The 15889-nt window shown below is 39.7% G+C and overlaps 1 protein-coding gene across 2 annotated transcripts in view; it reads right to left on the reverse strand.

Annotated features, from left to right (window-relative positions):
* The window catches only part of LOC146160567 (uncharacterized), a 31436-nt gene that overhangs the window by 8957 nt on the left and 6590 nt on the right, over positions 1–15889 (reverse strand). Inside the window, exons 1-9 of one of the 2 annotated variants that reach the window (XM_083384285.1) lie at positions 8149–8542; positions 5135–5199; positions 4202–4392; positions 3629–3694; positions 2959–3144; positions 2437–2554; positions 1905–2056; positions 643–792; positions 153–350 (exon numbers count right to left, since the gene is read on the reverse strand). In XM_083384285.1, coding sequence (XP_083240411.1) covers positions 153–350; positions 643–792; positions 1905–2056; positions 2437–2554; positions 2959–3144; positions 3629–3694; positions 4202–4392; positions 5135–5199; positions 8149–8389 — 1367 coding nt within the window. In that variant the 5' untranslated portion in view covers positions 8390–8542. Of the gene's footprint in view, positions 1–152; positions 351–642; positions 793–1904; positions 2057–2436; positions 2555–2958; positions 3145–3628; positions 3695–4201; positions 4393–5134; positions 5200–8148; positions 8543–15889 lie in introns of those variants that run through there. The other variant, XM_083384284.1, reaches the window with a different exon arrangement.

Below are 15889 nucleotides of genomic sequence, written 5' to 3' on the forward strand. Positions count from 1 at the left end.
TTCTTTTTGCATTTGCAGCAGTAAACTGTAAAGATAAGCTCGCTTCAAATAAATTTGTTTGGCGACGCAGGAATGCTAAACAAGACAATTCCGATAACCGTAGACAAATTCAGGAACATGAACTGTTTGCATTTAACTCGGACAATGCCTACCTGGCGGCTAGAATGCCCTCGTACTCGTCGAGCTGTAGCATGAAGCCGGAATTAGGAAGCACGATCGAGCGTCGAGTACGCACGAACTCGAGCGCGCGGGCTTTGGTCCAGTTGCGCTCCTTCATGACGTAGGCGCATACGGTGGCGCCCGATCTGCTGATGCCCATTTTGCAATGCACCAGACATTTTCCGCCGCTCCTGCGGAAATATAAAGATATATTTAATTGAGGGTACATGTATTTATAAACTATGGGATAAATGCAGCTAAAATAAAAATGCCAAAAACTGTGCGACCCTATATTATATACAACACTGTTACGTCTCGTGTAGTGCTCAGGCATCCGACAGACCGTAAGGTAAAGATTCCTAAAACTTTAGTGTAACAAATGATTACCATAAATTTATTAGTTTTTGGATGTAAAACACATGTAAAGCTGTCTCGCGAGCAAAGGCGAGCGCTAAGTATAGGTAAGAAAGACATTCTACTTACGCCCTGGCTTCGTTAATAAACTTCCAGGTGTTGTTCCAGTGCGGCAGCAAATCAGACTCTTCAACGTCATGAAGCCGGATGTTCTTGTAGCAGAACTCACCCGGGAAAAAGTTGTCCACCTCCATCGTAACGTTCAGAACGTGCGTTATCCTTAAGAAGAGAAGATATATGACGACGTAGAAAAAATTACCGCAGCAAATATAAGGTGCGTGAAAAGGCGTAAATGGTACTTTTACAGTGTAAACCAGCAGCCGTAACAGGCAAATTTTACAACTCCTAAGACTTAAGGGTTTGTCAAATTTCACTAAGCTAGTTATGCCAATGAAACTTAACAAGGTCAAGAGCACAAGGACATTTTCAAGTGTCTTATCACGCAAAGTGTATCGCGAGACGAAATTAGGCAGGCCACCGGCGCACCCTGATAAATTAAGCAAATCAGTTTAAAACACTCGTATTAGTTTCTCGCCACAAGTATTCTTTTATTTGCAGATGTATATATAAAGTTTACTAAATTTATGTTTTTAAACTTGTTAAAAACGCTTATGATGATAGGACTGTTTTGCCCAACAGGCCAGTTTTAGGATTGTTCAGTGGTACACGCCGGAATTGAGTATGGCATCAATGATCGGCAAATCACAGAATTGAGTATGGCATCAATGATCGGCAAAATTTTTTGGCGCGGCCCAAAGCACTCTTTTCAGAGATATTGAAGGCCCACTACGTAAAACCACTACAAAAACAGTGGCGGATTCAGGATATTTGTTTTTTTAAAAACAAAAAAAAAAACACTGTCATGGCATAATGTAAAACATACTGTAAAACGAACAATATGCGTGCGAAGCGCGAAAAATTTGCGCTAACATTTAGTCAAAGTTCAACTGGCTCTCAGGACCACATTTGGCACGTGCGTCTGAACCACGCTCAGACTATATAGAAATCATTAGCCATTTAGCCACACAAACTTTTAAAATAAAGTGCAATGAATGTACGGCTATCACGCGGCCCATAAGTACATGTTAACACTTAGCTATGCAAAAGTTACTTGGGGTCCACTAAAAATGGCTCTGTGGTCCACATTTGCCCCGCGGCTCACAGTTTGCCGACTACTGTATGGAAACCTTAACGCAAGGCGTTCTAGTAATATGATTTTGGAGAATTTACCAAAGTTGCGATGTTTATCGTATATAAAACGCTTTAGTAAGTTTTATTTTCAAATTATTTTGCAACGGCCAAAAAATTACATATAAGAACAGCACACCAACCCGAGTTCTTTGAGCTCATCAACGTTGGAGGCGTTCCACTCGGAGCCCAAGTAGAGGTATTCAAGGATCTCAGAAGGACAGTCCATCTGCCCCAGCACCGTGAGCATCTCGTTGTCGATGTACTGCTTGTAGTTGGTCAGGTCCATGTCGATCTGCGTATAAAAGCCATAAATGTTTTAAATCGCGATGACGTGAAAAAGTTAAGTTACTTCTAAACGTGAGGTCATAAAATGTAATCTTAAGAACACTATACGCAGATTGTTTATTATGCAACAGTTTTAGGCTGTAGAGGTGTTACTAACACAAAAGATGTAATCGATAGCGCAAAACGCCTTTTTAAGTTGCCAAAACTTTCATTTTTCGATGATGAGATAAAACGCACTATGCTTTTGGGCGAAAAATAATTTTTTTAATGTGGCAAGACATATTGGAAACGTAGAAAGTGTCATTAAACACTGGGGGTGCATGGCCACCCTGAATGGTGTTGCTAGACGGGGTTAAGCAACTTAGAATTTTACAAACCCATACTTACCACTTTTTCAAGTGCCTGTCTGATCTCCCTACAAGTGCAGTTATCCAGGTCCATAGTCATCATTACTTGCTTCAGCCGGTTCCGGATGATCAACTCGACCGGTGCTCGTTCGGGGTCCCTGAACAATGATTTCTTACTCTAACGAATGCTTACAAACAATCTAGATATGTAGGACACTGTTTTTTTATTTTTTATATATATATGAGCTTATTATAAAACACTATCGGTTTTTAGTCAGATTAGTTTGTTCAAAGTTCTAAAAATGTTGTATAGTGCACAGTAACTTCGTACGTACAAAATTAATGCCTTCGGGAAACAGTTAATTCAACTTACGGCAAACTGTTATATGCAGTTCTTAAAAACATTGTGCTTGGAAATAAACAAAAGCAACGTATGTTTTACAAAGCAAGCAAACCGCTTTTTGTTCATCTAATGATTGAAAATCAACTTCCCACTAATCGCTTCTGCAAGCAATCATAATGTCTCACGCAATCTAGTGCGACAAGCAGGAACAAGACTCACTTTTCGGCCAAGTAGTTGGGCTGATTGTCCCACAAGTCGTCGGTGTAGTTCCACTCGTTCATGTGCAGGCGCTCGGAATTCAACTTGCTTTGGTAGTAGCACGTCCAGGTGAGGTAGAGGCTTCCCTCGTAGTAGCTGTGACGACGCGCCACATCCACACACCGGTGCATGGTCTGTAGCGCTGACCTGTACGAAGATCACATGTTGGGTGAACGATAGGACAAAGCACATATATAAGTAACAAGGATCGTTGTAAAACAATTTTTTTTCATTAAAAACCAGAACCATAAGAAAAATTAACACCGCATAGCAAAAAATTTTCTAAAAATATATTTAAAAAAAATATTTTTTATATTGGCTGAATTTCAACTACAGCCACTGTAAATTTTTACTTTTACGTATAATTAAGGTTTGAAGATATTTGTGCACAACAAATATTTTCTGAGATACTGGTATGTTATCTTATAGTTACCATAAACCGACGGTCGTCCTTATAGCTCAAACCTCGTAGTGATACAAGTCATTTTCTTTAACTACGTCATTCGTAGGTCGAAAAAGATACTGGTCAGTTGTTACGCAATTTTAGGCTCAAGTAAAAAAAATTGAGCAGAATTACTTTGGAATGGTTTAAAAGCACGTTAATACACCCTAATTTAAAAACGTAACTCACCACATTGCTTGCACCGACACTGGTTTGAAGATGTGTACCCGATCTTTACGCGTCATCTTAAATCCCCTGAAATTGAAAAGAGGCGAAATAGGAAAACTGCATAGCCAATAGACAGCCGAAAACTTACGTAGTCAGCCGAAAACTTACAACCTCACAGTGCTATCTACATCATTCATTATATTGAAAATTTTAATCTTTTTTCAAAAAAAAACGATAAATGTTTTATCTGCAGATGGCGAAGTACGCGTTTTGCATATTTACTCACAGATGACACATACAAAAGTAGAGCTGTTTTCGTTCCTTTTTACGAAAAATAAATACCGTGTAATGTTAGAATCAGCAGTAATTGTTAGTTGTCGTAATAGATGCGATTGTTTTATACTGCAAGTAAACAATGACAATTGTCTGTATAACAAATTTAGCATTTTTCGGACAATTGGCTGAATAACAGTTAAGTACTTTGGGGCGGATTGCGTGCCATTTTTTATTAGGTCACGTGTCACATTTGTCACGCGTGCCGCGTGTTGCACACCCCTGTACTAGTCCCACACAGAAAACTAGCACAGCACTTACCCGTCGCCGTCGAGCTTGATCGTGGTGTCGTTCCACACTGGCAGCACGAGTCCTATCTTGCATTCTGTGCTCTCGCGCGTGGCGAAGTCGCAGCCGAGAATGATGCTCTCATCAGTGTCCTGTCTTCCCTGCGTGCTCACAATCACCAGGTAACGGCGGTGGTCGTCTTTCCAGCTCTCCAGACGGACGGCCTAGCGGTGAGTGAAATGTGCGCGCGTTAGATTGGCCAGCATGAATTTGCGTTGAAAATTAGGGTCTGGTTTAGAAACTGAGTTCTAGTTTGGCGCGTGTTTTTAAATGTACAGTGTCATCGGGATCGAAGGCCATATTTCTAACCCCATACCAAACGACTAGACTTAGGATTTTCGCTAATGGCCAATTCAGAAGCAAAATCTAACAAACCAAAAAGGTAAAAAAAATTGGGTACGATTCTGAACGCTTAAATGTTGAGCATGAACAGATTGGCGCCAACATTTCTCAGTAATAAATGTGCAAACACTATTACCTTATATAATTTGTACTTAAAAATATACACATCGAAGTAGCAATACGAGGAAAAAGTCCAGGCTTGGGCATTTTGTTATCGATATAATACCGCAAAATGCTGGGTTGGATTTCGATCCGGGTGAGTGCCCAAAATAGGTTGTTGTTCTTGTCCGACATACTACACACATTTTGTTAATCTGCGACAAATTATCTTAAACGCCAAAAACTGAAGGCAAGTTTTTGAGTAAAATGTTAACGATTAACGCTTGTGCAACTACAAAAACGAATAAAACAGACGCATAAAACGGTGAGTACTACGCTTTCAATAGTTAAGTAAACAACCAAGGTCGACCGTACGAGAAATATGTAAACGGTCCGACTTTTTTAGTTTGAGTTCGGAACGATCCTCAATATATGTGACTTGTTTTATCAAGCAAGTTTACTCACCAGCTTTATGTTGTCTTGTGGTCGTAAAAGATGGAAAATAGCACGTAGGTGGATTTGCAGCTCGCCTGTCAAATAAACAATCATTTAGTTATTTAAAATTTCCATCAGTATACGTAACAACAGAAGCACGAATTAATTGCTTTATGATTAAAACATAGCTGAAAAAAGGATATGTATAATATTGTTCGAGAAAGTATTGTGTATATGGCAACAACAGCATAAAAGTCACCACCAATAAGGTGAACACTAAATTGCTTTAACCAACGAAGGTGAGCCGGAAAAGCTTTTGAAATGCGATTTTCTCCTGATATCCAGCATACCGCAGGCGCGCACAAACCAGGGATGCCCTTACAGCAAATCTAATGCACTTAGATCATTCGTGGGTTTTGACGATAATCCTTGGGGTTTTCACGGATAAACCGATATTGCACCCTGTGCATTGGGAATGTGCCTACAGCACAGGTCGAATAATCCGAGCACAAAGTTGGCTGTGTGTTCTTTAAAAAATGTTGCTTACAAAAATGTTAACCGGTGTATTTTTTGTTATAAAAATTCCAATCGTTTGAATAAATTTTATCTTAAAACATTTTTGTGCTTATATTTTAACTATCAACAAGTGTTTACTCAGCAGACAAGAAGGATAGCGCATAAATTTCACAAGTAAGGGCCAAGATGACGGACGGTTGAGAAATTTAAAAAATCCTTTCGGTCGTGCTTCGTCTTAGAGCGTTAAACGCCAACCGCATATTTGCACTGCTTAAGGAGACGAAATATGTGCCTAAATAAAGGGTTGTTTGCGTCCTTAGGGTGTGCGATAAAGTGAAATACTTGAGAATGAGATCAAATGAGATACTTCTAGGGAAATTAGTAGACAGTAAAAAACAATGATCAAAGGTTATCATCGCTTCACTATCCCGATTTATCTACCTAACTGCACAAGCTTAATAACAAATGACATCAGTTATTTACGACAAAAGTTTCTGCCTGTTGACAAGTTTCAACCAACACAAACTCTATAAATCAATATATCCCTCAAGTGCCTTTTTACACTTTCATCCGTTTCCAATACAAAGGAGCATTGAATATTAAGCAGATTCGAGCTATTGTCAGAGCGATCTAGCAGGGTCACCAGTTCGCCCTACGTAAAGCCCAAAGCCCTGCTGCTTGTCAATATTGGTCGTGTCACTTAACTAAACAGCAGTTACTTAAAGAGCACAAAGTTGAATTGTCCGTTCGATGCGATGTTTGTCGTATTTGCACTTTTACCATTTTAAGGAGCATCGACATGTCTTGAATTTCTCGGTAAACAGCAGGACATTGGTGATGTTTTATGGCTATTTCATAACCCATTTTGGCGCCCCAATAAACTTAAGCAACTTTCTATGGGAGGTTATATAACAAACAAGTGTCCTATTTTTTGCAAACATTTTCATATGGTTTTGGATTTATTTCAGGGCATCAAAGCGATGTGAAAGTTTTACAGTGCAATTTTGTGTTTGAGTGTGTTGGTAGAAGTTTATTTATCAACAAGTTCGGTAGCCATTGAAGAAATAGTGGTTTTCTGAAAGTTGCACTACGTTGGACCAACGTATCACTGGGCAGTTAATACAGCTTACTAAGCTGTAAGTCCATTTGAATTCTATCTTTTCTGTAATCAGTACAAGTTTTGCAACAATCATGTACAACAACCCAGTTAAAAATCTCACAGGAGTATCGATCGAAAAATGAGATGAAATTAATTGCTTTTAAACCAGCTAGCAAACGCATTTTCGTCACACCGTTTTACAGACGACTTGCTAAATTTTTCATGTCAATTTAAGATAAACACGTCAGTGCCGAATTTCCAAGCTTGCGCAGTGCATGAGCATTGCATAAATACGCAAAGCAACTGGAACTGGTTGCAAAACTTCGCAAGCAAAATGTCAGAAGCGCGCAGATTAATTGTCTTCACATTTCATGCCTCAAACAATTAGATGGGCAACAAAACTATCGTTTACGTTTGTATATTGATTAACGCAAATAACTAACTGTGGGCTAGGTATATGGACAAATTGGGTGTCTTTTGAAAACCTTGTCAAAAGGCAGGTAATCGCATAAAATAGGAAATAATTCGTTGCTTCAAAGTAAGACCTTTGTTAACGATTTAGAACTTTTCGACAGAGAACTGTTATTTTATGTGTCCAGCTTTTTTTCAAAGAAAACACAGCAGTTCAGAGTTTTATCGCTAAAGAAATAACAACGTTTGACAAATAGAGAGGTTATATGGCAACGTTGTCAGAAAACTAATTTCTTTTAATGGCATTGGGCCAAATAAAACTGAAAGTTAACGACCTTTTTTAGGTTCGGTCACATGAAGTTTTGTATTGTTGACTGTAAACGCACTGCCTTAATTCTAATTATACGGATTGTTGTGTAAAAACACTATCACTTGGGGGTAAAAAATCGCAAATTGTATAAAACAATCGAGAATAGCTCATTGAACTCAAAGGGGTTGTATTATATGTTATTCTTGCAACTTTTTTAGTTGTTATTGTAAACGGTCAGTCGAGTCCGTTTTTACGTCATATAAACTTTACCATTTTAATGGGCCACGCAGATAAGCAGCTTTTCGCTTTTAAGTTGCCCTGGTAATTTACAGGGAGCGCGCTGTCGGTTCTTAATTATTATCTGTATAACGACAAGTAAAGTTTAGGTTAACTCGTGGCATATGATGAGCTTTACCGCAAATCGATTTAACGTTTAAATTTTTTGTTTACGACCTACAATCGACTAACGGAAAGGGTTTAAAGGTTTGTCTTAAATATATAGCCAAACAAGTTTTATAAGTGACAAAATGCTCAGGATGCACACTGGTGACAAACCGGTGAACGAAACCAGGCACAAAATAGCCCTATTGCAGCGCGTTTCCTCAGTCATGCACGTCCGGTCAATGGTTCACCAAAAGCGCAGCAGAGAACCTCTCACACCCCTTAACGCAACACGAACGCCGGCAAAACTTTTCGAGACTCGTTTACCTTGGGGCAGTTCAAACTGGCTGTCGTGCTTGCGCAGCATAACGCGCAGTGCTACGTCATGACGGTGGTGGCGGTTGGCCCAAGAGGAAGAGGTATGGGACGAACCGCTGCAGCAGGCTGCTACCAAGGCCTCGTTGAGCAAGTGGGAGCCACTTCGAAACCTCGGCTCAGAAACCGGCTGACTTGCAATGTAGGACGCTTCAAGGTCGCTTGGGTAAGCGGCAACCGCGCATGAACACATTATTGCCACCAACGGTAATGGTGGTGATGATTGTGGTGATAATGGGCACAGCGCCCCTTCAATGACACGGATTGCTTAATTTTACTTCCGCCAGAAAGTGCCTATAGTGTTGCACGAGCGGCAACCACTCGTCACGTAAATATACATGCACAATCTGACCTACTGATTAAATACATGTGTTAGGGATTATTACGTCTAGTAAAGCAACAAACTGAAAATATTTCTATGGCATATTAAAATCATTCTTCCTCATTCGTTAAGCATTGCTGGTTTTTGATAACACCAGAACTCATACTTTAAACAAAACTGCTTAGTTAATCAAATACTGTGACTCGCTAAAGTTATAACTTTAAAGGTGCATTTACCTCAAGCAACCGAATCGTATTGTCAACTATGAAACAAGGTGAATACATCCTGTCATTAACAGCACTTGGCAGAAAAGGTACCCCAGGAAACAATACAGGGGTGGCAGTGACGCCTATGGGTAATTCCTAAAAAACGTCGTTCAGCTTTGTAATGCACTTCAAACGATTGCTGCTCATTCATAAATAATTAAGTACCGTTAAAATCCAATTGGCCTAATTACACCTGCTACCGTGAAACTAGGAAACAGACTGAAGCTGGCGTGGAGTTTTTTGAGCAAGGTACAATGAACTAGATGGTCGTTGCAAAACAGCCCCAGTCAAACGTTAGCGAAAGCAAGTGGCGGATGACTAAGAATAGGGCAGAATTGGACTGCATTTGCAAGATACGCGTCACGATGTCATACGGCGACTGCATTAAGATACAAAATCTATGAAACAAATGCAAACAAGGCAGTATGGCGTAAACACGACCCTTTAACTGTCGCACGTTTACGACTCGGTGACCGCAAAACTAAAAAGCTCACTTTATCAATGAAATGGCAGTTTACTAAGGGTTAAACAGTAGTAATGCTGTTGGACTACCAGGCCTGGTTGCCGTACAAACAAAAAGTAATTTCGTCGAGTCTTTTTCATTCCTCTGATAGTGGCTAGCACGATAATATTCACAAGAGAAGACTATATATGCAGCTTATAGGAGCGAAGGTTTAGCGCCTGTCTGTAGATGAAGGGCACTGGTATGATGCTTCTAATCTCAGCTACGTTACGCAACGTTCAAAGTTGAGCCTCATCTGATTCATCGGACAATCGAGCAGAAATCTGATTGCTATTGATTGCCCAGCACCGCGTGTGCCGTGCATGCCACAAACTGCTAAACGTAAGCAGAGCGATGCGTGATGCCTTATAAGGCGCGCCTGACCATTCGGGACAGCAGTGTCAAAAGCATTAACGTTGCCGAGGTTCGTTAAGCCAAAACCGCGACAACGCAGGTAGTCGACTGTAACATCGAGTACATGCAAACCACATAAAACCTACTTCACGAACTAAAACTATTGTTAGAATAAACGTCATGGAAAATGTAGATCCCACAATCGTAGCACTACGGCCAAAGCTTGTCATAAAAACAAGGTTCACAACACTTGAACAATACTAACAATTTCACCCTATTTGCAAAAACAGTTTATTTTATTTTTATGCCATGCGACTAGGTTCACACAAGCAACTTCGATATTGTAGAAAGGCAAATATTTTCTGGCACACCTGCACTAAGCTATCTAATCCTGCCTTCCAAAGCCAATAAGAAGCGGTCGAAAAGTACTTGACAGCACGCTGTGTTATGGTCATAAATGCATAAAGGCTAGTCCTAGGCTAAACCTCAAGCAGTTTAGGAGACCGACGCCTAATTGTTTTACAAGAGGCGTGGCGGGTTAGACGGAGATTTCTACAATAATCGCAGTGTTATGAACGGCGCAAAGAGTCAACATGCGAGTCGACCCCCGAGTTCTAGCTCTTTAACTTAACACACGTTGGGTTAACGCATAGGCAAGTAAGAGGGCGTTGACAGAAACTTCATTGAATATTCCAAAGACACACTTATTTCAATATCTTGCCATAAAAAAGGAAGATTTACGATTTAATGAGAAAACTGGCAGATTAGGCCTGTTCAAAATGGAGCAATGGAGCAAAATTAACCTCTACTCTTTTAAAGGAGTTAGTTCTAACAAGATCAACTAATTACTGGTCGAATCCTTATAACTAAATTTCACTTTTTATACACACCGATTGATTTAAAACAATAGGTGTCAAATGTGAGCTTTAGCTATACCAAGGGGGTGATAGGGAACGTTTAAAACTTGTTGGGCACCCATAAATAAATCCGATTGGTAGACTGTAGAAAATGCCAACAACAAATATATTCCTATTGTGCACACAGCCCTGAAAGAATGTAATAACACAGTAGAATAACAGTCCCGCAAAAAAAAAACATTTGACGTTTCTCAACTTTACAACCGAACAACACTGGCGTTATAGTTCTCAAAGTGCACCAAACAAGGCGCAGTGACGCATCGAGATTCACGCTCCCTGCTTGTTGGATCACATATTGCGGATAATCAGATGCAAGCGCTAGCTTGTCCTAACTGTCCTAATCCGGTACGATTGCAGTAAACACCAAGTACACAGGAAAAGTCGAAGTTTATTGTTCCTCGATTGGGACAATATGTTTCTATAAGCAAGGCGCGTTTATACTAACATCTCTATGTATAACGACAAAACAAATGGCACGTACGATTCTTTTTTTGTAATTTCCGAAAGTTATCGTCGAAAGTGGTCTGGTCAGCTTGACACAAACTGTTCGCGTGGCGTTAGTTTTCACTAAAATCACGCCAATCTTTTCAGAAAGCAGTATTCTAAATGTAGCTGACGCCTTTTGAACAAACAACTGGCTGGTTGAACTCCAACGCTGACCCGCCCAATAACGAAGGAAATTTTCTTCGTAAAGTCAGCGGCGGCGAAGCACATCAACGGGAGAGCGGGCAGTAACCAGCAATAGACAGAAAGCGAATCGGCATGGCTGTCTGACTGGGAGTGTGGGGTTTCAACTTTATGCCTTGCTTTGCGCTTGACCAAATATGAGCTCATCTTACTTACTGCACAACAACGAGCGGGAAACGGTGTCGTAGTTCGGTCGGGTACAACATGTTTCTTTTTTCTTTTAAAACCTTTCGTCTTTTTGTTTTTCGCTTGAATGATTAAATACGTTTTGCCACAGAAAGCAAAGTAGTACACGTGAACTGCTGGGCTGGAGACAACTGACATCTAAATGCTGTTTACAAACTAAATATTACCTGCCGCGCATAGAACAAACAGCGAATCTCGGTATTAATTTCCCGCCATTAAATATATAAGGACAGCCATTGCCTTCGATGTAATAGAATAAGTGCACGTTGCGTAGTCATTAGTTACACGACGAACAAAATCATATAATTTACAAGACAAAGAATATTATATTATAATTATTATCTCTTGCGAATGTTACAAGGGAACGGTCTACTTTCGACTGTCAATATGCATTTACACTTTGGTGAACTGTTCGATCTTATTCAGTAAACATTCCTGGGAACGAAATTTGCAGAAAACAGGTTGCACAGCCTGTTCTAACATACATACAGTTTGTGTAGCAAGTAGTAGGGCTTCCTCACTGACTGCCTCCGTTGCAAACTTACAACACGGGTACGAAAGTGCACCCGAGAGAAACGCTGGGCTTCCATGAGACGAACAAAGCAAACAAGGGAACGCGCCACTTGACCGACGTTGTCTAATCGCGGGCAAACAAAAGACTCTGGAGTGACTTTTTAATTGACTGAAAGCAGCATCAGCAGTCTGTTTAGCGCACGGCGTTTTGTGGACAAGCGTGGGGAGGTTAACTATTCGTTAACCTCGTTTATACGAGTGACGAGTGGCGACCTTTGTGTTCGGTAGTAATTTGAAAGGTGTGTACTCTACACTACGGGTATATAATTCAAATAAAATATAACCAACTAAACAATCAACGGATTCGCCAACTTTTTTGACCTCGAACCTCTATTTGTCAACATTTTAGTTTACACATGGCCTTAACGCAATCGTGAGAATCTACGCAAAATAATTCAAATAAAGCTTTGTCCAAAATTAAAAACACGCCAAAATAACTATAAATCAAACTGCTTATAAAAGTTGAGTTGGTCGAGTGTGCCGATACTGCTTTAGACACCATCGAAACTGAAATGAAGTGGTCTTAGCGATCGTTTTTGGGAGATAAGGAGGTTTTAATAGGCTTTCAAACGGTCTCCCAAAACAATATATTGCCTTCTCCATCCGTCTTACGATGGATTTACCAAAACCATAGCCATTTTACATAGCAACCGGTAAACCAGTAAGAGCAAACCGAAAAAGGGTGCAACAACGTTACAACATGAAAGGGAACAACCAAAAGTAAGAGCCAGACAAATAAATATTCAGCAAGAAAACTGGCCAATTGCCTTTACAAAGAGAATGAGAGAAACAAAAAAAAGAACGCAGAAACCCCGAGCCTTCGTCACAAGATCGCTTCCAGATATTGCATCCTTACTATGGACAAACAAGGCGATTTCCCGCTTACAGCACACACAAGTCACGAAATTATCTGTTGACATCAAAATCGGATTTTATATTCGCTGGATGAGCATAACAACATTGAAAAGGCCACAATTTGGTTGCAGCATCAGTTTGAAATGGATTAGTTATCGCGACTTACATTAAAACATTTTGTTTTGAAATTAAGTTAGTACAACAGACGATTGCCGAACAAAAATTAGCAAATTTAACGTTTAATTTTAAACGACTTTTTAGACATAAGTTCCAGTTAACAAATAGGTCATCTGTTCTCATTTAACTTTATATTAAAATGTCTGTACAACTTGTATGCCAAACTGCAACTCTATTTACTAATCTGGAACAAGTATCATTGTAAAGCAAACTTGCACGTTTAATGTTCCTTAGGGCAACACCTTTTTTGGAGAGCGGTAAATTATGCACTAGCTACTAGCATGTTATCTCTTATAGTACGATCTAGTCTAGAGTTTACTCTAGATAGATCGAAGCAGCGAACAACAACAACGCAACAACAACAATCCTCCGACTAAACCCTTCGTTAATTAAACTGAGCGCGAAGTGAAACGCAGGCGCTCCATTTTTAGATGAATCCGTGGCACGGCAAGCGTTTTAAGCCACCTCGTCTGCTCATTAGCGGGAAGGCTGCGGATTGGAAAAGCGCTGTCGCTACAAAAATACCAAAAAACAAACTAACGGGTTTTCTGTCGTCCGTCTGTCGCTTATTGGACGCAGCCAGCGCTCGCGTTACGTTATTTACTTGGCGTTAAATACACGTTGGATGCACCGCACTCTACTGACGTAACTGAATCTACAGGAATAAACAGTTAGCACTTTGTAAACTGCAACAACTTACAAACCTACAGGACTTGTCGGCAACAAAATACCAATGGAAAGGAATTTTCTTAAGAGTTGACATTGAACACCGCAAACAATTGAGTTCAACATCGAGTGGCGGTGATTTCTTTGAGAGCAAATATCAGGAATGTAGATGAGATGCCAAGGAAGGTATTTTCTCTTGTGACCGCAATGCAAATCGCTTGCGTTACTCGGTCTGTGCCTGGATGACGCGGAACTGCCCAGCAAAGGGTGATGAGTTCAATAACTTTAAATAGATAACCAACCAGCTGTTTAGGCCGCATGTAAAATCGAATTAAAATTCGAGGTTGTTTACAACGCGCTGTTTACCAATTTTCCGCCGAATTATAGTTAAATGACTTTACAGAAACACACACCCTTGTCGTATTAGGTAGATTTAAAATTTCAAAATGTTACGTGCCTTACGCTACCTACATGAACAATTCAGTTAGGCGTCAAAAAACGTATGATGGGTGGTAAGCTATCTAAAAACTGCATAAATCTGCAACCTACACATCAACATGCAGATATGATATAATAATTGCGTCCATAAAACATAACGAATATAGCCCACGCCAAATGTCTTCCATATAAATCGGATGATCCTGTTCATTGAGTGACGTGACTTCTTAGAGTCATAATTTAAGTGCGTTATCTAAGTGAATTCAACCAAGTGAGCCGCCCAGATTTTTCTATCTTGAAGGCAGCCTACAAACTTTCTTAACAGCATTTCCAGCTTCTCGAATTTCAGAGCAACCAAAAAGGGGGTCAAACTGTACATTGAACAATGATTTTGTTTGACTAAACATTTAAAATGCTGATTTCCGTGAGATATGACCAAACGTGGTTTTACTGTGAAACTTGAAGCTGGCTACGAAATATATTTTTTTATGACTGAAAGAAAAAAACTGATAAAGGCTACATCGAAACTTTTTTTAGCATTTTTAATACTTCATAGTTAATAAAATCGTCGACATCTTCTTGATTAACCTTAAACTAAAAACCCTTCCAACTGACAAACCAATCAGAAAAACAAAAACATTCGGGTATTTCAGTAATAACTTCTCAGTCTGAAACTGACGCGCAGCGACCTACCTCATAGAACTGAATTTGAAAAACAGACGGCCACAGCTTGACGTCACACAAACTCTATCCAAAGATTTGGCACGTCACAGGCTGTCGTAGGCATATTGCGACGAAGTGATCACGAGTGAACAAGCGGGGATTTACCGGGCATTAGAATTCCTACTAAATGGCTGTTTGACCTTAGCGCAATTTAAGCAACTAAAACTTGTGCTTGCTGTTTACGTCTGGCGCAACTTCTTTCCCGAATGTTGGTTTAAATCACTTCATTTGCGCAAATAGCATACGACTGTAAAGGTGTTAAATAAAAGATTTTGTGTCAGTTTTTGATAAAGCCCAGATTAAATATTGCTAAATATTCCTCCCTAAGTTTTCAAAGCTTGAGTTAACCGTAAAAATGCCAACAATATATCTAACACTTTTCCAATACATAGCTAAGTATGAAATGTATGATGGTGGGCGAAAATACAGCTTGTGCATCATCACTACCATGTCACCGTAGTAAATTTTGAAAAAAACGTGTTACGCGTAAACTGTCCTTTCCAGGTTTACCGGAAATATGTTAAACCCGAGCGGCATTTCGTTTGGGTCTCTCGGCTTGTCGAGCGTCAACGGGCCAACTAGTTGCGTCATACTTCCCGATGCGATCAATTTAAGGCCAAACTTGTATGAACGCATGTGCTGAAACTGTGCAACCCGAAAAACCTCATTTCATCGAAAAAGGAGTTACTTTATTTGACGTGATTTGGCTTAAAACATGTTTGTTACTGTGAATATTACTAATTTTTATCGTTTTGCTGCACTGAACATTTTTAACTCATTTTTGGGACCTATATTATATTTTTCAATATTAATTTTATATATTGCAAATTTTAAAACATTAGCAACCTAAAGTAACTGTTGTGCGATAAGTTAAACGCGATTCTGCCAGTATACATATAATTTTAACATAACCATCACACAACACATTGTATCAGAAGCATTAATCCTTTTTCTATTTCAGTATCCCAATTCATGAACGCTTTCCCGTATAGCGTACAACTTCATTAATTGGACAACAAAGTACTCA

Source organism: Ascidiella aspersa, chromosome 3, assembly GCF_963924565.1.
Source record: "Ascidiella aspersa chromosome 3, kaAscAspe10.2, whole genome shotgun sequence".
NCBI classification, from domain to species: domain Eukaryota; kingdom Metazoa; phylum Chordata; class Ascidiacea; order Phlebobranchia; family Ascidiidae; genus Ascidiella; species Ascidiella aspersa.